Here is a 23,586-nt window from a genome sequence, read left to right as displayed (position 1 = left end):
TAAATTATCTGTGCTTTGCCCACCACGGATATCGAAATTCAATTTTTAGCATTGCAAGTCCACAGACATACTGCTGTGCCACTGGTGGGCTTGCAATGTCACCGTGTAATATTAACAGCACACTATGTATTATAACGTTGTAATACCATCAGAAGCCATTGGTGGCACACTGTATATTAATAATGTTTTACTATCACTAGATGGCATTAAAAGTTCATTGCATAATATTGACATTGTAACATCGTCACCGCGTGATATTAACGGCTCTGTGAATGTTAATAGGCTAAATATTGATTCAATTTTATATATATGTGGTTTACCTAATATGTATTTACCAATCGACTTGCTTACTGTTGATTAATTATGTCATGAAGAATGTTACTGTTGACTAGTTGCATCGTGAGGAATGTTACTGTTGACTAGTTGCATCGTGAGGAACGTTACTGTTGACTGGTTGCATCGTGAGGAATGTTACTGTTGACTGGTTGCATCGTGAGGAATGTTACTGTTGACTGGTTGAACCGTGAGGAATGTTACTGTTGACTGGTTGAACCGTGAGGAATGTTACTGTTGACTGGTTGCATCGTGAGGAATGTTACTGTTGACTGGTTGAACCGTGAGGAATGTTACTGTTGACTGGTTGAACCGTGAGGAATGTTACTGTTGACTGGTTGCATCGTGAGGAATGTTACTGTTGACTGATTGCATCGTGAGCAATGTTACTGTTCATGAATTAAGTAGTGAGGGATGTTATTCCTTAGCTACATCGTGAGAAATGTTACTGTGCCCTTGCAAAAATGAAATTGTCATGTCACGTTTAATCTCTTTTTAAGTGCCCCTTTACAACTAAAGTTAAGTTTTTTTTTGAAAAAGATGAAGGTCATAAGAATATACTTGTTTCAATAGCACCACGGTATGTCTGCAGACTTACAACACCAGAAATCTAATTCCAATACCAGTGGTGGGCAGAGCACAGATAGCCCATTTTTGTAGCTTTGTGCTTAACCACAAACAATGGTATTATATTTGGGAAAAATGAAACCTTTAGTCATGAGCAAGAGTGCCATGGTTAACTAACAAGAACAGAATACAAGGTTTTATTTTGTAGATTGTCCATGTGCCCTTTATTAGCATAAATTAACATGCACTTATTTGAACTGTATCTATTTATCTATAATGCTAATACAGTACCTTGATGCAGTCGATATGGTAAGTACTTATGTACGTGGTTTGTGGCGAACTTTCTATTATGGATCATGCAATACCACCAGGTGGTGATGTGGTTGAGTGAATGTTAAAAGGAGTACTTACAAAAGGATATTTATGTATCCAAGTTGTTGAGCAGTGTGGAACCAAATGTTCTCTGTATAATTTAGGACAGGACGACTTCTGAAACCAATCTTGTGCATCACTTCTGTTTGCAAAGTGAGGCGATAGCTATACGAGAAAGGGTTATTACCTGGAAGCTAAGCTGTGTCAAGATGTCCTTTGATTAGATGCACAAACCAATCAGAAGTTCAAGATTTTATCAAGCCACACCTCAAAATCACCATCTGTTGTGCCTGTCAACAGCTTCAATTCACATTAGAGCCATTGGACTTCAGAGTCGACGTGGATGTCCAGTGAAAGATCTGGGTGAAATTTGTAAGATATGTACTTCAAGACTGACCTATTCAATCTGTACAGAAAGCCCTTCATTGGTCAGCATATGTAATAAAGTTCATGGAATTTAAAAGACAGCACGATCAGGAGCGTAACTCTTGTAGAGTAAAATTGAATGAATAAACTAATTCATTTATTATCAATTATATGTATTGCTTTTTTATGGCAGGATCAAGCAAATATCAGTAAAAAGTTATTAGGAAACTTACTGTTTCGTTGCTCTATGTATATGTAATATAAACTGCATAAGAAACGTCACACTAAAATCGATGTTGTAAAAAATATTTCTTTCCAGAAGAGGGCAGCCTTGTTGGTCAGGGCACTCGACTCACAACCAAATTGCATCACTCAACAGATCCCTCTTACAGCTGTAGGGGTACTATAATGTACGACCAATCCTACTATTTGTTGGTAAGAGTGGCGTAAGATTTAGCAAATGATGGTTTGAACTATTTGCTTCCCCTGTAGTTTGTCACTGATAAGTTAGATACGTCTAACACATACATAACCATAGAGTAGCTTTATACGAAATTCAAAAACAGTATTCTTTCCAACGGAAATTGAGTGGGTTTTAAACTATGATTAGAGATCATTACCGTTAATGCCAGAGGGCGCTCTTCTGATTAAAGGAAACGACGCTGTTTAAAGTAAAATTATGCATATGTATTTGTTATCAGTTATTAATTGTGACTGTTTTTTTGATGTAATCAGATTTTTGGTAAAAAGTTTAGATAAAACGACTTTTGCACTTCAGATACTTGTATCCTGCTGGCCAAAATCTTAAGGCCAATGAACATAAAGAAAAAATATGCATTTTGCATTATTAGACTCAAACACTTATTTGAGTAGAGCTTTGAAAGATGAAAATAAGAAAAAAGAAAATAAAAATAAAATACTTTTTTAGCATTTAATAGGGAAAATGTGAACACTATGAAATTACCCTAAATACTAGCTGGTCAAAAGTTTAAGACCACACTGAAATGAAGCGTCAATCAGTAAACACGTAACGAAATTTAGTCATTTGTGTCCTAGCATTAGCGTCATCAGCATATCTCCCACTGACATCTCCTGTGTTACATTGGGTAAAAACATGGCAAAGGCTAAAAGGTTGACAGAGTTTGAACGTGGCAGAATTGTCGAGCTGCAAAAGCAAGGTCTCTCTCAACGTGCCATCGCTGGTGAGATTGGGCGTAGTAAAACTGTTGTTGCAAATTTCTTAAAAGACCCTGAGGGATACCGAATGAGAATTTCAAGTGGTTGGCCCAAGAACATTTTGCCGGCATTTAGCAAGAAGATTTGATGGGTTGTCCAGCAAGACACCAGTCGATCGTCAAATCAATTTAAGGCCCTTACAGGCGCAGAATGCAGCTCAAGAACAATAAGACAGCATCTATGAGAGAAAAGCTTTAAAAACCGTAAACGTCTTCAAAGGCCATACCATGAAACAGCTCGATTAAACTTTGCTGAGAAGCACCAAACATAGAATGTAGAAAAGTGGATGAAGGTTTTGTTCTCTGATGAGAAAAAGAATGTAACCTGGATGGTCCAGATGGCTTTCAAGGTTACTGGCACGATAAGGATATCCCACCGGAGACATTTTGTACACGACACAGTGGAGGAGGTTCCATCATGGTCTGGGGTGCTTTTTCCTTCCATGGAACAATGGAGCTTCAGGTTATACAGGAGCATCAAACAGAAGCTGGCTACATTGGTATGTTGGAGGGAGCATCCTTATTGACTGAATGCTCTCGCTTGTGTGGAAATGACTGGATCTTTCAGCAGGACAATGCTACAATCCACAATGCCTGCAGGACAAAGAACTTTTTCAGGGCAAATAATGTGATTCTTTTGGACCACCCAGCGTGTTTGCCCGAACTGAACCCCATTGAAAATGTTTGGAGGTGGGTAGCAAGTGACATGATCTTCATGAAGCCATCTTCACCACTTGGAGTAACATTCCAGCCAGCCTTCTGCAAATGCTTATATCGACCATGCCAAAGCGAATGTTTGAAGTTATTCACAATGGCGGCCTACTGAGACCTCTTGTTGGGCATTTTCTACCCTGCTTAGGACTTCATTTTGGTATGGTCTTAAATGTTTGACCAGCTATTAAATGGTAATAAAAGTTTTTTATTTTTATTTTCCCTTTTCTTATTTTTATCTTTTGAAGCTCTACTCAAATAAGTGGTTGAGTCTAACAACGCAAAATGCATATTTTTTCTTTATGTTCATCGTCCTTAAGATTTTGGCCAGCAGTGTATTTATTATTCTTTTAATCAGCGTTTCACCATTGTTGCTTCCTCAGGTTAATATACACAACTCAATGTATATGTAACGCTACTTCCCTCACCTGCTGACACAACAATGAGTTTTCAGGTTTGTAAAGTAAATTTATTTCTGTTTAAGCCCAAAGCTGCACAAAGAGCTATCTGTGCACTGCCCACCACAAGTATGGAAACATGGTTTCTGACATTGTAAGTTCGCAGCCATTCCGCTATGCTGCTGGGGGCTTATGAAAACACAGACCATATTCTGTTGAAATGTGTAGTATGTTCCATTGTAAATAAATCACTTATATTTATAAATAATTATTTGCCTTATTATTATAATAGCATAATATGCTTCCTTATTCAACATTACAGTGTTGTTTCTTTTTGTACATTACAGCCTCTCTACTTCGTGGTTTAAAGCACGCGAATATTGTGACTCTTCATGACATCATACATACAAAGGAAACGCTAACATTTGTCTTTGAATTTGTGGTAAGTGGTTTTGTGAAATGTTAATCTTTTATTTTGAATTTATAGTATTTTTGTTTAAATTTCACACATTTATTCTGATTTAGTAGACTCCTGAGCATTTACCTTTCATTTAGCTTTCTGAACTGTGTGATGACAAATGTGCAGCAACAGGACTCCTTAATTGGAAGGAGGTTAGCTTTTAGTTTGGCCAGTACTGAAAACTGACCATACCAATAAGCTACAGTGGTATTCCAGAACCTTCTTTTGTACCCAAATTGGCACTAAAATCAATGAATTTGTCACCAATAAGTGGAGTGACACCAAAAACTCTGATGCATGTATTGGTTTTGGTATTTTATAATTTGGAATTTATTTCACTTAATAATAAAAGAAAGAATTACATTTTTTGGAAATTCTTGTCTCATTAAGTAGAACACTTGTATACAATCTGGATGATCCAGGTTTGAGTCATTGTTGTGGGAAGTTTTTGTTGTTTTTTTAACTATGCAGTGAATTTTATTTATGTGCATAATTTATGTGTATGTTACTTTGTAAAAGAAAAGTGTTATACTTTTGATATACATTTTATTAAATAATGAGAGATATCAAGGTAGAAAATGCTGGTTTTAAAGTAAGCTTATAGCTAAATAGGACTTTTTATGCTAGCTTGAAAGAATAGTAATAGAAAACCCCAAAAAAACTGTTCCTGAAAACTAAAAGAAGCCATTAGAAACTACACTAATAGTAGGAAATTAGTAAAGCTAATTAATTGTGTTAACTGTTACATCAAATTCAATGACTTAAGACATGGTTAACAAATTTATACTTTCAAACTTTTTTTTTTATCTCCACATGAGTGTTTAGAGGATCTAAAATACTCGAGGTTTGGATTGTGAATTTGAGATCCATTTCTGAAATATTGCACTCAGAGCTGTGGGTGCTTGATAAAAGTGATAATCAAAGCTTACTGTTCAATTAAAGTAATGCAAGAGTAGGTGGTGTGTGCTGTTGACTATCTTCCATCACTCTGATTGACCAATTTGAAGTTAGATAAGGCTAGCAAAGATAGTCTTTGTTTATATCCAGTTGAGTGTCTTGTATTTACTTAAACTTACAAAAGATGGTGCTGATCAAGTAATGAAACAGTTACATGTGAATTTTGAACACCAGTACAAAGAACACTACATTGAACTTTTGATTTCTTTTAACTGGTATACTAGTGTACAGTTTTTAAGATATTACAAAATGTGTCTTTTAAGTATTAGAAATATTTATCATATTGTGTTAGCACATATATTGTTTTCATTTGAAAAATAAAAAAGCTGCTGGCTTTAGTTATTATGTTAAATTTTCAAAAGCATTCAACTTTTTATCAGAGAATAGCTTACTTTTAAATATCAAAAAATATTCTAAAACAATATTTCACTCTTGAATTTTATATTGAAGCATACGGACTTGAGCCAGTACCTTGAGAGACACCCAGGAGGGCTGAATGGTAATAATGTTCGGGTATGTTACACAAGGTTTATTGATAGTTTTGAGTCCAGTTGTACTGATGAAGGGTATACCTGATGTATGGTTTTTATGTCATGACTAACAGAAACCAGAGAATAATTTATTTGTATGAACAGAATACAGTCTTATTTTTAGTTTTATTTTATATTTTAAAAACTTGTACTGCATTAGGCTTAGTGTTTTAATACTACTTGTTTGTTATATTTATTTATTTATCTATACATTATTATAAAATGAAATATATTAAATCACCAATAGTTCTCTTTACTTAACTTACAGCTGGGCAATACTTAGTTACAAAATCATGTGATTTATATTATGCCATCACCATTTTGTAATTAATTTCTTAATAGACTAATAATATTTATTTTGAAAAGAGTGTCCTACCATCTAGTCACACAGATTGGAAACGTTTACATTATCATGTAACTTGAATACAATAAGAAGAACATGAATTAATTAAGTCAAGCTCTCCATTAATTATGCTATGCACCAGTTTATATTATGTTGTTAATATTATACCAAACATTAAATATTAATATAAATATGTGGTTTTTCATATACTTATGTTAAATTACTAAGTTTTACTAGTCGTTTCTTCTTGTTGTTCCCCTCGGTGCAGATACCTGTACATAGTGAGGGGATCTCCCAGAGAAGGATGTGTCTTTTCAGTTCACCTCCTCTCGGATCTAAATATCCACCCACATGTTTGCCACCCATGAAGGGGAGGAGAGAATCCTGGTTGAGGGGCTTTTTTGTTTTCGGCTCCATGCTAAGTAGAGTCAGTGGACAATGAACTCTTCCTCATGAGTTATAACACCTCTTATCCACTAACTACTAAGGTTAAACAACCTTTTTTAGTAAGTCACCATGCTTGAAGGACTGTAATACTCAGTCTCTAGCTACAGTTGATAATGTACCTCAATTCCTCATTTTACACTCATTATCTGAGAAGTCCCTTGGGCAGATCTCGCCATTTTTATTCAGAACGGATGGGAAGGGCTCACCATCTTTCCTAAATTTGTCTGAAAATTAAGATCTGGAGATAACCTTATTGAAATATCAAAATCAGAATACACCAAACGTCTTTTGAAGTCCAGGGCTTTTGAGGATTTGTCCATTCAGGTTACTGAGAATACATCTTGAGGAGTTATTGCTGAAAGGGATTTTCTTAACACTCCCAAGTCAGAGAGTGTTGCTGCTCTCTCCAGTCATTTGAAGAGTTTCAGCTGTGTGATGTATCTCCTCTCATGTTCACTTCTCCACATCCCCTTACATTTGTGAAGGTAGGTTACTTGCATTGTAAGGTTCAGCCCTTTATCCTTAACCCTTTACAGTGTTTCGAATGCCAGTGGTTTGAATTTTCTAAGACCTCTTGCTGTGGCTCTTTGTGCTGCTTCTATTGTGGTGCAAAGACAACAAAGCAGATCTGTGTGACCAGAAGCCTTACTGCATTAACTGTGATGGGTCCCACCTTTCCTATTTCCATTCTTGCCCCAAAAAGATCAAGGAGGAAGAACATTTTCTCTCCTGAGGCACAGAAACTTTTGTCTTCCATGCTGAGAAAGACATAATGTTTTGCCACTCTACCACATCGGTGGGTGTGCAGACTGATCTTTCTGTGCCTTTTAAAGATTTTTTTCTTTTACTTTTAGAGTTTGATGCTTTCTGTGAAAAAAAGGAATTGACAGGTCCACATCAACTCCTGTCTCTGTCCCTTCCTCTGTATCTGGTGGCTGATCAGGTCCCTCTCCATCATTAGCCCTGAGGTGCAAAACTGTTATACAGTCATGCCAACAGTCACTAGAGTCACCACTTAACCTTGAGCAGAATCCATGGAGGTTGACAGACTCTGTCTTCAAAAGAGAAGTGGCATGGTTGCAAACCAAAGGCTTCTCTGCCATCATCACCTACTAAATAATAATGGTTACACTGATACAGTGAAACTGTTGAGACTTGTATTCCATCTTCGGCAACATTAAGACCTTGATTGATTCAGACTATCTAGTCTGTGTCTCACCTTACAGAAAATTTCCCTTCATCCAGTTGATGCCATCACTTTTCAGCAGTTTCTCTGTATAGGAATTCAGGTTGTGTAATGATTGAATCCATAGTAATGTGGCTTAGCTGGCTGTCCAGCATGTGCCCTTCACACCTGTGCCACAAACCACTCCAGTTAAGGCTGTGACAATTCATCTCTCTATAAGTTGTACCATCACTGTTTGTTCCTTCTCCCTGTCTTTAGGGGAGACTTACAATCAGTCAGACCTAGATGTTCTTTGAGATCAGTTTCCATCTCCCATTCTCCTTTTGGGTGGTTTTAATGGACATAGCCTCCTCTAAGGTGGTGCTGGCATTGATTGAAAGACAGTTCTGTAGAGCATATGCTCTTAGGTCACGATCTCTCTATATTTAATTTTGGTTATTTTACTTAATTTCAGGTACTTGGTCAGTCTTTTACTGCTATAGATCTCTCTATCTGCTCACCCTAATTCTATTCTCTTTTTCTTGGAGCCATAAGAGTAATCCTCATGGTAGTGGTCATTTTACCATCATCTTGCAGGAAACTGGCTGTGGTCTATATTGCTCAACCTGCATGCAAAATTGGGAGTTGGACCAGGCCAACTGGTCCTCTTTCACCACTCTGTTGGAACCTGATCTATCCATCATCTGTCTGCCATATATTTATGACTACATGGGAGCAGTGACTGACTGTGTAGTCCAGGCAGCTGCTCATTCTTTTCTGATGACTTTGACATATTCTCCATGTTATTCTCATCCATTGTAGAGTTTGGCCTGTCAGGAGGCATGGAAGGCTAAAAAACGAGCCTGAAATACCTTTTGATGATATCCCTCCCTTTTTAACTGCATCATTTATCAGCAGGCCAGTGTCAATGCTCAGCAAGTCGGGTGTCAAAGCCAGAATAAATCTAGGATTGAGTTCACCTCAAGCATCTCTAGTTCCACCACCATTAAAGTTGTTGGGACAAGGTTTGGATGATCAGTGAGTTGTAAATTTCCAAACCCCTTTTGATCTTGCTCTCCAATAGCTAGAGAAGTTGACAATATCTTCAACATTGATAACACCCTTGGGGAAGGTTTTTCTTATTTTGCCAGTTCTTCTGCCTCCTCCCCAGCTTTCTTGGCCATCAAGATTTAGGCTGAGAGATCACCACTTTCCTTTTGGGAGGTGGGTCTCTCTGATTACAATTGCCCATTCACCATGGTGGAACTGCAGGTCATTCTATATTGGTCTGGCTGTATATCAGTTGGACCTGACCATTTCATTATGAGATGCTGCACAATTTATCTCCTTCCTCTCTTTCTATCCTTTGGGATTTGGCAGAAGGACATCTTTTCTGATATTTGGCACCATGCTGTTTTACTAACCTTTTCTACTCCCAGGAAGGATCCCAAGATTTCAAAAACCTATTGACCTATTACTTTCATGTACTAACTGTGTAAAGTCATTTGCATTTGTTTCTTAGAATCAAACAACCTCCTTTTGCCCACCCAGTGTGGGCTCTCACAACAGTGCTCCACCATGGGCCACCTGATTCAGCTTGAAATATCGATCAGAGAAGCCTTCCTCGTGAGAGATCATCTAGTTTCTGTTTTCTTCAATCTTGAGAAGGCTTATGACACAACATGGAAGTATGGAATTTTACATGACCTCCACTCCTACAGGTTGCATGGCCATTTGCTAATTTTTATTCAGACGTTTTTGTTCAACAAGCAATTCCAAGTCCGTGTGGGTTCCACACTTTCTTATTCAATCCCATAGGAACTTGGAGTTCCTTAAGACTGTGTCTTGAGTACCACACTTTTAGTATTAAGATTGATGCCATCATTCATCAACTTCCTCCAACTGTTGCAAGTGTTCTATATATCATTGACTTCTATATTTCACGTTAGTTGTTGAATACAAGGTTTATCAAGAAGCAGCTTCAGACTGCCCTCAGATGTCTTGTGCATTGGAAAATTGCACATCATTTTTGTTTTCTTTGAAAACCATTTGCACACATTTTTGCTACCAGCAGAAATTGCATTCTGATCCCAAGCTTTGACTCAATGATGATGTTCTTCCCGTGCTGTCAGAAACAAAACTCTTGGGATTTGTTTTTATTGCAAGCAAACTTTTATTCCACACATCAATCAGCTTTGTATCAAATATGCCAGGGTACTGAACATCCTCTTTTCCACCTCTTTTGGAGCCAATTGATTTTCTATGCTACAGATCTATTGTACCCTCATAAGAAAAAAACTCAATTACTCCTCTCTGGATTACAGTTCATTCAGGCACTTAGAATGCTGGACTCTATTCACTATCATGGGCTCCAGCTTTGCATGTGGACATTTTGTACTTAACTGGTCCAGAGTTTGTACACTGAGTTCCATGAACCACCTTTACATCTTCAAAGCCTATAAGTAACTCTCCTTGAATTACACTCCTAAGCTATGTTCCTTGCCATAGTACCCCACATGGGATTGTGTTTTCTGTCCTCGAGTGGCTATTATATTCAGTAAATGATGATCCAGCATGGGTCTAGCATTGGACAACATTTCCAAGTCTAGTGATTGACTCTTTTGCCCATGGCATGTTACCATTTCTACATGTGATTTATCTCCAAGTCACCACCTCTTTGACGATCATCTCTCGAACCATCCCTTGATAGCTACTTTTATGGATGATTTAATGTCATGTTCCTCTGTGGGCTATGCCATGGTTTATCAAAGCTTGGTGGTTGCACACAGACTCCCTTTTACAATTTCTGTGTTCACTGCCAAGTTGCATGCCATCTCTCTTGCCATGGATTATGTGGCATCTAACTAGTACTTTGACTGTACTGTTTACATAGACCCTCTTAGCTGTATAGAGGTTCTGGAATTGCTTCACATGACTTTTCACCCTGTTCTTCTTGACATTTTGGCTTACCTGGCCAAATTTCTTTTGTTATCTGTCATATCCAATTTTTCTGGATACTAAGTCACATTGGCATTCAGGGGAACAAGCTTGTCTACATCACAGCTAAGTCTGTCTATTCTGGTACCATTACAGCAAGGTCTGTTCTGTGCATGAACTATGGAATCTTATGATCAAGGCTCAGCTTTGTGCCAATTAGCAATTGGCCTGGGATGGAGAATATTCCAACAAGCTTTTCCAAATCAAACATACTATTGTTTTTTGCACATCTAGTTTCCTCAGAGATCATAAGGAGAAAGTTATGCTTACAAGACGCTGCATTGGTCACAGTTATTTAACACATTGTTTTCTTTTATCCACTTGCATCACAATAACCTACATTTTACTGTTGTGCTATCATTAAGACCATGAGTAGTGGCACTGTTTTTGACATGTTTTTACTATTAATGTTGGATGATGTCATTGGTGATGGTCACACTATGTCTTGACTGTGTTTTTAGCTTTTTACGGGCCATTGTTTGTTTTAATTCTATTCAGATTTTTTTTCTGGGATTATGATAACAATACTAAAATAAACAACAAAACAGAAATCCCATAATTTAGCATGTACCATTTTCACCATATTTATTTTTAACTAATGTATATCTGGTGGTGTTTTTACCCTTTTAACGTTTTTCAATGAATTGTTTTACTTCCAAAAAATGAAACAATTTCTATTTTTTACAAAGGTTGGTTCACTCTTTTTTTCAGTTGTTTGGTGCAAATAACCTTGTAGCTTTGCACCATTAAATGACAAACAACCATTTTTTATTGTTGTTTAGTTATGTTCTTCATAATGTATGTGTAATATTCACCTCTGTATGTTCAGTTTAAGGCCAGTGTTTAATAATATTAAATGTAGAAATGATACTTTAACTTTTAATACAAGAAATTTAGCTTATTTGTCATCCTTATGCTCAGAAATATACAACATACATCATTGGCTTATGGAATTACATGGTACAACCACACGTTTTTTTTCAGGCATGAGTACTGCTTTTTATAGTATAAGTCTTCAAATATAATCTTAACACAAATCACAAGTTGTGGTAACACATAGAGAAGCATTTGCAAAATATGTTTGACATGAGGACACAGAAATAAGCTGTATAACTAATGTCTAATGATATAATGAATAGCATATTTCAGTGTTTTACATGTAAAATGGGTAATTTAACAAACTCTGTGGCTATACTGCTCCGAATCTTAGCTTAGAAACAAGTAGTTACATGTTAGCCCTAACACGTGCAGTGGTAAATGTTCTCAGTTTTGTTTTATTACACACTTTACTTTAGAAACACTTAGCTATGGAAAAGATCATGTATTTAAAGTCTGGACTTCAAGTCCTAATACTGTTAGTGTTGATTATAAAAAAGCTATTTCAACCTTAAACATAGTGAATAATAATTATGAGAGTTTAACTGTTCCAACCTTACATATTATTAACATTGATTAAAAGTACTATAAATATATCTAGAGCATCTAAATGGTTTTAGATTATTGTTAACGTTTGTCTTGTTTGTGTTATATTTTTTGTTGTAATTTATGATTTAATGTTACTTGAATAAAATTCCTTCCAAACTAAATATTTTATTTTGATATGAATAATATTTCATAGTTATAAGAAATGACAAAGTTAGCCCTGAAACATGGATTTTTTTTTAAAGTCATATAAACATTTTAAAAAAGTGTTATCTCCAAAAACTGGAATTTTTGTCATTTTTTGAATTAGTAATAAAAGACTCAACTAACAAAGTTTTCTGTCTTTATTTTTATAGCTTTTCTTGTTCCAGCTGTTAAGAGGTTTGGTGTACTGTCATGAAAGAAGGGTGTTACACAGGTAACAACTAAATATTAGCTTAAAATCTGAAGGAAGTTCAGACTTTTACTCAACAATTGAAAGATCACGTTTAATATTTTTGTTTTATCTACCAAGATGTTAAGTCAGTTAATGGTTATTTATTGTAGAAGTCAAACTGGTTTAAATACTACATATATAACATCCTTAAGGTTGGGGGGTGATCTAGTGGTTAGCATTTTGAGCTGTGGATCTGAGGTGTGTGGTTTACATCCAATTACCACACACATCCACAAAATGCTCTACACGTTGGGACTATTGATGCATTATAAGAATGACAGTGAAATCCAATTATTTGATTAGAGCTGTCCGAGAACTCTGTGCTTGCTTTTGACTAGTTCTCTTTCATCTCCTTAACTGGTTCAAAACCAGGGATGGCTAACACAGACAGCCCATTTTAACTTATCTTGGGTTGATGAAGAATACTTTATTGTAGTAACAGTAATGCAATTTGATTATTTATGTTTGATTGTTTTTTTTTAATACCATTATTTGTAGTGTTATGAAATATGCCAGTAGAGGATAATAATATGTCATGGGCATTTCTTTGTTTCTGTAGTAGAATATAAGCTAGTATATTCACCAAAAGATATAGTTAAAGTAATTTTTATGAATTAGCAACAATTAATAATAATGATAAATCAAATAAAATCAAAACTGGCCTTAACCAACATATTTTGAACTAGGGATAGTGTATATAAAATGAATATTTTTATCTTCCTTTATATTTGCAACAAATCTCAGGGTTTTTGTTGTTTTTTTAAAAACAAATTCCTTTAGGGATCTCAAGCCACAAAACCTATTAATAAGTGACCAAGGGGAACTAAAGCTTGCTGATTTTGGTATGTTTTTTTTAATACTGAATGTGTGTTGTATTGTAGGTTTAGAACTAACCTAAATCTCCTTAGCTGGCGAAATGGATGGGAATGTTATTAACAGTGAGATTACCTAACTGATGAAACAATGCATTTTAACCTTTGTGAGTAAGAACTGTATATTTAATTTGCTATTCTCATCACCAGGATATAGTTTGTTTTCATCAGAAGTTAATTATTTGTAATCTAAGTTTGTTTAAAATGATTTTTGAAAGTCAGTATTTCCTTTACTGTCCTTGTCTTATGTCATCCATAATGTTGTTGGTTGTAATTTTTCATGAGCACTCATTCCCTAATGAATTTATTTTCATAACTATTTTAATAATAGAATATTGATGTAAATATGATACATTTTACAAGCAACATAACTTCTGACTGGTTTCTTTATATCTTAAACTCTTCACACCAAAATGGAGTAGTTCAATAATTTGTGGTTATCAGTAATTTCTGATCAAAATAAACAGTATACACAGATCAGAACTAACAATTAATATAATATAAAAAAAAGGAATTAATTTAATATGCCAGCCTTACTAATAATTTGTAATGTCACAAAACCCTCTAGTGCTGACATTGTGTGCATTCACTGATATCAATATTTTCAGCTGCAATTCCAATTTGATGTCACAAAATTTTGATAGCTTAAAAGATTTAGGCTAGTCCTAAATCCAATAACTAGGCTGACATTGCAAAAGACTCCTTACAACTATAAACAGTAAAGTATGTAATAGAATAAAAATTTTTATATTAATCAATATGGAACACATAATTTTCTCATTCTTTGTGTTTGCCAGTAAACTATAAAATCAATTTAAATGTTTAAATCAAGCCTTGAAGCTGTAAGCTATTTGAAAATACTTGTAATTGTTGCTCAAAAGTATTTTCGTCAAAAATAAATCAAATTTGTTACAGTTCTGTAAAGTTAAATATTAACTATAATCTTGTCTCTAAATAACTTGGTAAAGTTTCTTCTCCTTCAACTTCTGTAACTTTTGTCTGTTTATAATTACACGTTATATGGTGATTGAACATTTGATTCACTAGTTTACATGTACATAAACTTGTGTTATTTCAGTCATTTATCAAATTGGAATATGTTCTCATTAAAATAACTATATGTTTTAATATCACTAGTGTGGAATTTTTTTTTAAACTTTGAATCTGTTTGAGTAATAGTTATGACATCATTACATTCCCTGAATAATACAGGACTAAAATAAAAATAGAATTTTGTTAAGTATTTAAACAATTTTTTCTTGCAAAAGACATAAAAAGTAAAATAATTCAGGGAATCTTCTGAAAGCTTAAATTTTTTCAGACTAAAATAGAAAGTACCAGGTTTTTGTAATTTAGCTTATATCTTGTTGATGTACTAATAGAAATTACTTTATATCTGTAATTTTGTTTCTGATTTCTTATTTCAATTCCCTTTTGTCTTTTAAAGAAAATTGCACTTAAGTTTTAGTTGTAACAATAGCAAATAAAAGAAAAATGAATTTAACATAATATTTTGGGACAACAAGGAACCTATTGGTCCATATCAGCTGTTACATCCTTTAAACTAAATTATTATAGATTAAAAAAAAAATTTAAAACCAGTCCTTATCATTCATATTGTGATCAAACTCTTCTCTTCACTTAAATTTACTGCCTTCATAACATCTGAAGGCAACCTATTCCAGAGGCCAGCCACCCTTTTAGAAAAAGAAAATTCTCATACCTGAAGATGACTCCTAGCCTGCCAAAATTTATATATGTGTCCTGCAGTCTTACTATTCTCACTATTAAGTATGAAAAAATATGATGTATCAACACTATGAATTCCCTTTGCAGTCTTAAAAACCTCAATGAGATCCTTCCTAATTTTTCTTTTTTCAAAAGAAAATAGTTTCAAAGATCTTAAGCTCTCCCCTTATGACAAACCCCTCCCCAATCCCAGGCACTGTTCTAAAACCCTTCCTAAGTTAAGAAGCCCAAACTAACATTTTTTTCTTCTTCCTGTCATAAATAACTCACATTTTTCTGATGGGTTAAACAACTATCATCTAATGAGATTACTTTTCCTAAGGTTTAGCCAGAGCAAAATCAGTTCCAAGCAGAACTTATTCTCATGAGGTAGTGACCTTATGGTATCGACCACCAGATGTCCTTCTAGGCTCAACAGACTATACGACTTCTCTCGATATGTGGTCAGTTGCCACTTTTTATTTTTGTTACTTTTGTATCTCAAATACAATTGTATGTTACTATAAAGTAGCTGATGAAATCTGTTTGAAAAAAATATAGATTATTTAATGGTATAATTTTAGTAATCATTCTAAGCCATAAAACTAGTTTCTGTATACTCAGCAATTGTATGTTACACTTAGATTCTTTATTCAGTGACAAATGTTAAACAAGAGACTTCATTAATATTCTTCTAGCTCTTAACTTTTAAAATGTAAAGTGTGATGCATTTGTGTTAGAAGTATCAAGATGTGCTCACAGGGTAATGGAATATAGAAATTACTCAGGAGTTCTTTTTACATATCTGTTTACTTTTTATATAATAGAAAAATCTTTTTTGTGTTAACAATCTATGTTTCCTTAACAGTTCAGTACCTTATTATTACAAATGATGAAGGTTTTTAGTGATATGATTAACAGTTTGGAGTGCTTATTTATTATATATGAACAAGTTTTAGAATTGCTGTTTTGTTGACATGTTCAGAGAAAAAACGTATATCAGCTTTACAACAAGTAGTGAAATGGTTTTTATCAAAAGTTAAACATATGAAAGTTTATATAATATAATATTTGATATTTCTAAAAGTTTTATTTGCTATTTTTGTTACAAGAGAAAAGAAAGTAAATGTTTTTGTTTGTAACCTTGGAAACATCTGACAATTTAATGATTATATCAATGGTTTTAACTCCAGATTAGAAAACTAAACTTTAACTTACTGTTATTGTTTTCATTTTGTCCAGGGGTGTAGGGTGTATTTTTATAGAAATGATTACTGGAACTGCTGCATTTCCTGGTGTAAAAGACACAAATGACCAACTGGACAAAATATGGAGGGTAATATGATGTTTTTTGTTTTTTTTTTACTTCAGTTTATATTTTCTAGTGTTGTAGGTGATATACATGAGTGTTTGTCTATTTATTATGTATTTACTGGTCATATTATTAGAACCAAGTCTAATTTTGAGTTAGACAATGTTTTGCTACAGGAGGAACCTGTACTTGGCATAGAATTCATAAGATGTTAAAGGTGTTTTGAACTAGAGCTAGCCCATTTGTTGAGGTATGTGGTTGGATATTGATTCATAGACATAAGTAGATAACCAAACTGGTGAGTGAAAAGTTAAGAGTTTATCTCAGAAATGCTTAGTTGATTTAGCTCCTTAAAACCAAACAGATGTTGTCAGTGTCTGCCCAAAAGTCCTGCTTTATCCATTAGACAGTTATGGTGTCCAATAAAATTTGTCTCTTTTGATAAAACCTAATCTGAACTATGTTATTACCCACGAAATTAAGAAAGTTGAAATTTTGTAAGGTATGGTGATAATTATTGAGAAATCATGAAAATAATTCTGGCAGAATGTGCAGAAAGTTACGGCTTTAAAGAGTTAAAATTAAAAACTGGCACAACAAGTGAAACATAACTCATTGTGCCACATCCTGTTTTATTGCTCACAGCTTGCTACAATAAGGTTGTTTGCTTTTAAGCTGAATCTTGTCCATTGTACTATTTTCAGTTATTCCAACTTTTCAGTAATTGAAATTATGATCACTAATTATATTTGTGACATTAATTGTAATATTGATTACTGGAATCATTGGAATAGTTGAAAAAAGCAGTAATCATAAACACTAATTTTGAATATTATCACAAAAATAATTAACTACTCCAGATTGATATTTCTGATTATAACTATTTTTAATTATTCCAACTATTCAAGTAATCCAAATATTGCCATTATATTTTTGTTAACTATACAATGGGTTATCTCTGCTCTGCTCACCATGGTTATCAAAACTGAAATTTTATTTTTTTAAGCAATGCTGTTAAGGAATAATGGATTAATTTTTTCTTTCTTTTTTTTAAGCCATTTTTGTCAGAGTAATCAATTAATTAGATATAATTGGTTAGTGAATATGATGTTTAATTAATTAGAAAATTCCAGTTAGTTGGAGCATGAGTGAAGGCTCATACACTTTCTGAGTTTCTAGCAGTTTCTGGTCAGTTTATTTTACATATAGAAATAAATAGAATGTTTTACAGATGAATGTTTAGAATTCCTAATAGAGGTAACAGTCATAGTTGTATAAAGATTTTTTTTATTATTATTCATAAAGGAGTGTTAAGGCTAATTTGGTTTTTACTAATATTTGCATCTTTTTTTAAATGATAGTTGTCCTGAACCATCAATAAATTCCAGAGCCAGATGGTTAATTTTTTAGTTTTGTTAAATGCACAAAGTTGAAGACTTTTTTTAACTTTTGAAACTTCTTTCTTTATTTGCTCTCATTCTTATGATGTTCAGTATGTTAAGAGTGTACAATAATTTCAATCACACTTTGCATCTTTTGCCAGTAAGGTTGCTTGATTAATGTTAGATCTCATAACGACAACCAAATTTTAAAGTAAAAATCTATATTAAAATTCTGTTTATATTTTTCATCAGGCATTATGGTCATGACAGTAAAAGAACACAGGATAAAAAAAATATTTGATAAATCACATTAAAATAAAAGTAATAGATGAAGGGCTTTTCAAAACATTAGTTTTATCTTTGATTACCAAGTATTATTCAGTTTGGCAGATTACCAAGTAGTGTTCAGTTTGGCAGAAAAACTCAGTGAATGGATAAAAGTAGAGATTTAAAATGATAAATAAATAACATGCAATGTTGAAATAGATAACCAATTAAATACATGTTTAATTTGGAGCACATCAAAACTTGTAGTCAAAATTTTAGAGGCCCTAGATTGGCCTTAATTAAGTATGTTTGTAATTGTGTATTTCTTTTAATGTTATGTGTTATTTATTTATTATTTGAACATTTTATATGAGTGCCAAGAAAACAATACCTAACATTATTCTTAATTGGGAATATATGTAATACTTCATTATAAAAGACTAATGAATTTGTGTATCAAGCTGTTAAAAAAAGAACAGCAATGTTAAAAGTTATTGACAAATAGATAAATAAATACTGAAGAGAACATAGGAAAACAGAGAAACAAGTGCACCTAGAAGTTTTCAATAAAATTATATTCAATGAAGGAAACCCAGAATATAAGCTGCTGCTTATGAACATTGAAAAAGTTCAAATTTTGTACCCTCAGGTTAGTGGTACTCCAACTGAAGAAACATGGGAAGGACTTAGTCGTTACCCGAGTTATAAACAAGGTATGTGTTACTATGTTACATCTATTGTTACCCACCTAAAGACAAGATATGTAGTGATATATTACACTTATCCATACACAATTATGTATAGGCTATGTAGTGCTACATGACACTTATTGTTACCAAAATATGAAAACATTTGTAGTGCCATGTAACATTCATTGTAATCCTAATTTAAACAAGGTGCAAAGTGCTACTTGCCACTGTGTTATTCTGTACATGTATAGTTACTGAAATTATGAAAAAGTGTCTTACTGGTAAGCTCACATTTAAATCCTACTTGTAGGAGACTCAAGGAAGTTAAATTAGTATACACGTGTGGTAATCCATAGCAGTTAAATTACTATATATATATGATAATATAAGTTATTGTTATTTTTCTTAAGTTTGATACTGAACCTGATATCCCTCATATACATCTCACTGCAGTAAAGAGTTAATGTGCTAGCAAGTGCTAATAATGACATTTTTTAACATTTTTTAACTACCACATTATTCTCTCCCTCACAAACAAGACCTGTCCTCAAGCCTTACTTCAGGGTTGTGGTATAACCACAAGTTGAATTCTAGTTTTTTCAGTCATAACCAACTGTGCTGAAAGATTAACTTTGTTACAAATGGTAATTAAGGCACATTTTAAACAAATCAAAGTAGTACATGTGTAAAGATTATATAATTTTTGTTTTTTTAAGTGAGTTGTATAAATCAACAGAAGAAATGATTACTTAAACAATGAGTTTGTTAGCCAAATAACTGGTGGCATTCAGTGAATAATAATTCTGATATAACAAGTGTTAATGTTTCTCACTCTTCTGTAAAATGACCAGTTTTAGTGTTAATGTTATAGGCTTTATAAAATGAAACATCCTGAAATTTACACCTATCCTTAAGGTGGTTTGGACACTACAGTTTAAATAATTTAGAAGTAGCAAAGTGCATAGAAACATTTTGGAAGAATATGTTTATTACTGATGCTTAAAGTAAGGGTTATCTAACCTTTCTTGATACTGTAAATTACCACTCTGGAAAGAATTTGTTGATTATGATATATTTCAAATATAGTTTTGCTGATCTGTGTGCTACCTTTGTTAGTCATGTGTCATTGTTAGTGCTTAATCGATTGAGTATTATACCCAAGTGTTTCTGTAATGTAAACGACAGAAGTTACTTATTTCATAAAGAACTTGAAGAACTTTGAATGTCTTATACAGAACAATTATTCATTTATCTTCATTTGAAACATGCAGTGCCAAGTTTTACATTAATTTTTCAATATAAAGATATAATTTGAAGGTTGCAAGTTTGAATTTATGTCATGCGAAACTTGCTTGCCCTTTCAGCCATGGGGACATTAAATTGTGATGGTTAATCCCACTATTCATTGGTAAAATAGTAGCCCAAAAGTTGATGGTGGGTGGTGATGACTGGCTGCCTTCCCTCTAGTCTTACACTGTTAAATTAGGGATGGCTAGAGCAGATAGCTCTCATGTAGCATTGTGCAAAATTTAAAAAACAAACAAACAATCAATATATAGAACATTATGGAATGGTTATGACAAGAACTTTGGTGAAGCTATTTGTACATGTTTACTCTTGGATTAAGATTTTAAACATAGTCTGAAGTTACAAAACTTGATTTGGTTTCAAGGCATTACTCCAAATCTTAAAATATTCAGAAATAAGTAAATAATTTTAAACTATTTGTAAAAAGGGAATATAGTTACAATCATCAGATGTCTCTCCATTCTAATCAAACAACTTGGTATAAAACATTACTCTGTACAAGTTGTGATAAACCAGGATAAGCAAGAAAACTTTACAGTCAACAAAACACATTTTTAATACATGAGTCTTAGTTACATCATTACTATCGAAATAAGTCTCTCTTTCTTTCTAGCAATAATAATTTTGAAGATACTTACCACCATAAAATAGAACAATTGTATCCAAATTATCTTGTATTCACCAATTCAATTCAGCATGGCCAGGTGGTTAGGGCACTTAACTCATAATTTGTGAGTTGCAGGTTCAAATATCTGTTACACTAAACATGCTTGCCCTCCTAGCCATGGGAACATTATAATGTGATGGTTAATCCCACTTTTAGTTGGTAAAAGAGTAGCCCAAGAATTGGCATTGGATGTTGATGACTAGTTGCCTTCTCTCCAGTCTTACACTGATAATTTAGGGACGACTAATTCAGATAGCCCTCGTATAGCATTGAAGCTTTACACAAAATTTGAAACACAAACAGATTCACCAGTTCACTCTGTAGAGACACATTTTGCGACAGCTAATTTCACATAAGCTGAATATTTATAAATAATTCATTGTGGGTTCAATTGGTTTTCTTGTTAGTTTATAAATATATTGTTGGATTAACTTGTTTTAATATGTGAAAACTTTAGCTAAGTTTGTATTTGTTGTCTACATTTTTTAGGAAAATATGGAAACTACAAGAAGCAACCACTTTCAAAAGCATTTCCAAAACTTATTAACGTTCCTCATGCAGAGTCTATTGCCTCACAGTTTCTTCAGGTAGGAATATTACTTTCTACCCTATATTTCTATCATCCTCACAGTTAAGTGATTGAGAATAATCTGTCTGTTTTTTCTGGTTTCTTGTGTCTTACAGATTAAGAATAATTTGATTATCATGGCTTTGTTTTGATAGTTACAACCACATAAAAGAATATCTGCCACAGAGGCCTTAAATCACGAGTTTTTCCAGGAACTTCCTCAGAAAATCCATGAGCTGCCTCCTCGTAAGTATAGAATTTAGAATGTTTTGAAATATCTAGTTTTCTGTAAATTAGTTGACAATTTCATGGTAATTGTTACAATAATTGAGGATACTGTAGAGAAGATTTAGCTTCTTTTTACACTGGGATGAAAATTCTTATTTCCAGAAAAGATTTTTGTCTTAGTTCTCTTTAGGTTTTAAAAGGTAATATTTCAAGTTCTCCACATTTATTATGTACTCCACAAAGAATATGAAATATAACCTGGGATCCATGAGAAAGCAGAAACCCATAAAAAAATTCTGTCTACATAAACTTTGTAAGAATTAAAGAATTTGGGTACTAAGAAATCTTTAGTCAAATGTATTAAAAGCCTGTAACCAATTTTTATTAAAAGCATGAAAGTATCTTTGGTAAAGCAACTGGTGATTATTTTCTACTAACCATCTACGTCTGCATGTGTCTCAGTTCATCAACAAATTATATTAATGGAAACACAGTTATGGAGTGTTATAAAAGTTCTTTAAATGATAGTTGCTTGTTTAGATTTTAAAATACGTCAAGTCAGCACTCCAAAAATGAGGAAGGTTAAACTTTTTTGAAAAACTGGCACCTCCATTTTTTCTAATCAAATTGTACATGACATCTGCATGTATATACCCTCTGTGATTACTTTATCAGCACCAAACTTAGTTTTGTCATCAGACTTTCAACAACTTTATGCATACGTAATGCTACGTAAAATGGAGCGGCAGTTGCACACATTAAAGAATCTCTGAAAATATTATAAAAAGAGACACAAACATTTTACCATATGCTATGCAAGTATTGAATGGTAACAAGTTCCTGATATACGTGGTACTTTTCTATTATAATCCTGGTATATGTGGTATTTTTTCTATTGTAACCTGTTATATGTGGTATATTTTTAGTGTAATTATGATATATAATGTTTTTCTCTAGTGTAAGACCAATAAGCATGTTATCTTCTCTATAGTAATCTCGATATGCAGTTGTGTTTTCTAGTGTAATCCTGATATACATGGTATTTTTTCTCTAGTGAAATCCTGATATGCAGTTTTTTCCTCTGTTTTAATCCTGATGTGTGGAATTTTTTCTAGTATTATCCTTATAAGCAGTTTTCCACCTAGCGTAATCCTGAAATGCACTTTTTTAATTTAGTGTAATCTTGATGTGTGATATTTTTTGTCTAGTGTAATGATGATATATATGTTACCATCTCTAATGTAATGATGATATAAATGTAATTTCTTCCCTATAATAATTGTGGTATGTGTTTAATCCTTTTTTTAATTTATTCTAGAGGCATCAATTTATAATGTTTCTGGATGCAAGCTTAGTTCTGAAACCTACAACCACTCCATGTCTGTGATTAAAGCAGCTGCCAAGCTCAGACGCTAGCTTTTTGTATTTTATGGATAACTGTGATATGGTATGTCCTTTGATTTATGGTGTAGTGTTATGTTATCAGAAAACATAAAGAAAACTAACTTTTTAGTCACAGAAATGTGTTTGTTGTTCAGGCATGTTCCACAGTGATCTATGATGTGTTTTGTTTAGTAATATATTTTGAACATGTCAGAAGGTGAGAAAAAATAATGTTATGGTTTTGGTTGTCCTTAGTTATATTTTATTAACTAGTATTAACTGATTTTAGTGATTCAGTGGTTACTCTGAGTTCACACAGTCAAACAATAAGTTTTTATACTTGTTGTTGACAAGAAACCCACTTGAAATAAAAATGTATCTCAGAATGGCTGTTGCTGGTATTAACACTGTGTTTTTATACTTGTTGTGTAGCTTTGTGTGTA

At 33.4% G+C, this 23,586-nt stretch overlaps 1 protein-coding gene across 2 annotated transcripts in view; it reads left to right on the top strand.

Annotated features, from left to right (window-relative positions):
* LOC143241005 (cyclin-dependent kinase 14-like) overlaps positions 1 to 23,586 on the top strand; it is a 124,836-nt gene that overhangs the window by 90,323 nt on the left and 10,927 nt on the right. For both annotated transcript variants that reach the window (XR_013022135.1, XM_076484408.1), the window contains exons 8-17: positions 4,330 to 4,424; positions 5,850 to 5,912; positions 12,660 to 12,721; positions 13,520 to 13,581; positions 15,683 to 15,803; positions 16,582 to 16,675; positions 18,950 to 19,013; positions 21,454 to 21,551; positions 21,688 to 21,778; positions 23,079 to 23,207. Coding sequence is in view for 1 of the 2 variants with exons in the window: in XM_076484408.1 (XP_076340523.1) it covers positions 4,330 to 4,424; positions 5,850 to 5,912; positions 12,660 to 12,721; positions 13,520 to 13,581; positions 15,683 to 15,803; positions 16,582 to 16,675; positions 18,950 to 19,013; positions 21,454 to 21,551; positions 21,688 to 21,778; positions 23,079 to 23,176 (848 nt within the window). In the remaining variant the exon portion in view is untranslated. The remainder of the gene's footprint in view (positions 1 to 4,329; positions 4,425 to 5,849; positions 5,913 to 12,659; positions 12,722 to 13,519; positions 13,582 to 15,682; positions 15,804 to 16,581; positions 16,676 to 18,949; positions 19,014 to 21,453; positions 21,552 to 21,687; positions 21,779 to 23,078; positions 23,208 to 23,586) is intronic.

The sequence above is a fragment of the Tachypleus tridentatus genome, chromosome 13, assembly GCF_004210375.1.
Source record: "Tachypleus tridentatus isolate NWPU-2018 chromosome 13, ASM421037v1, whole genome shotgun sequence".
Classification (NCBI taxonomy): domain Eukaryota; kingdom Metazoa; phylum Arthropoda; class Merostomata; order Xiphosura; family Limulidae; genus Tachypleus; species Tachypleus tridentatus.
This window is presented reverse-complemented; position numbering and strand designations above follow the sequence as displayed.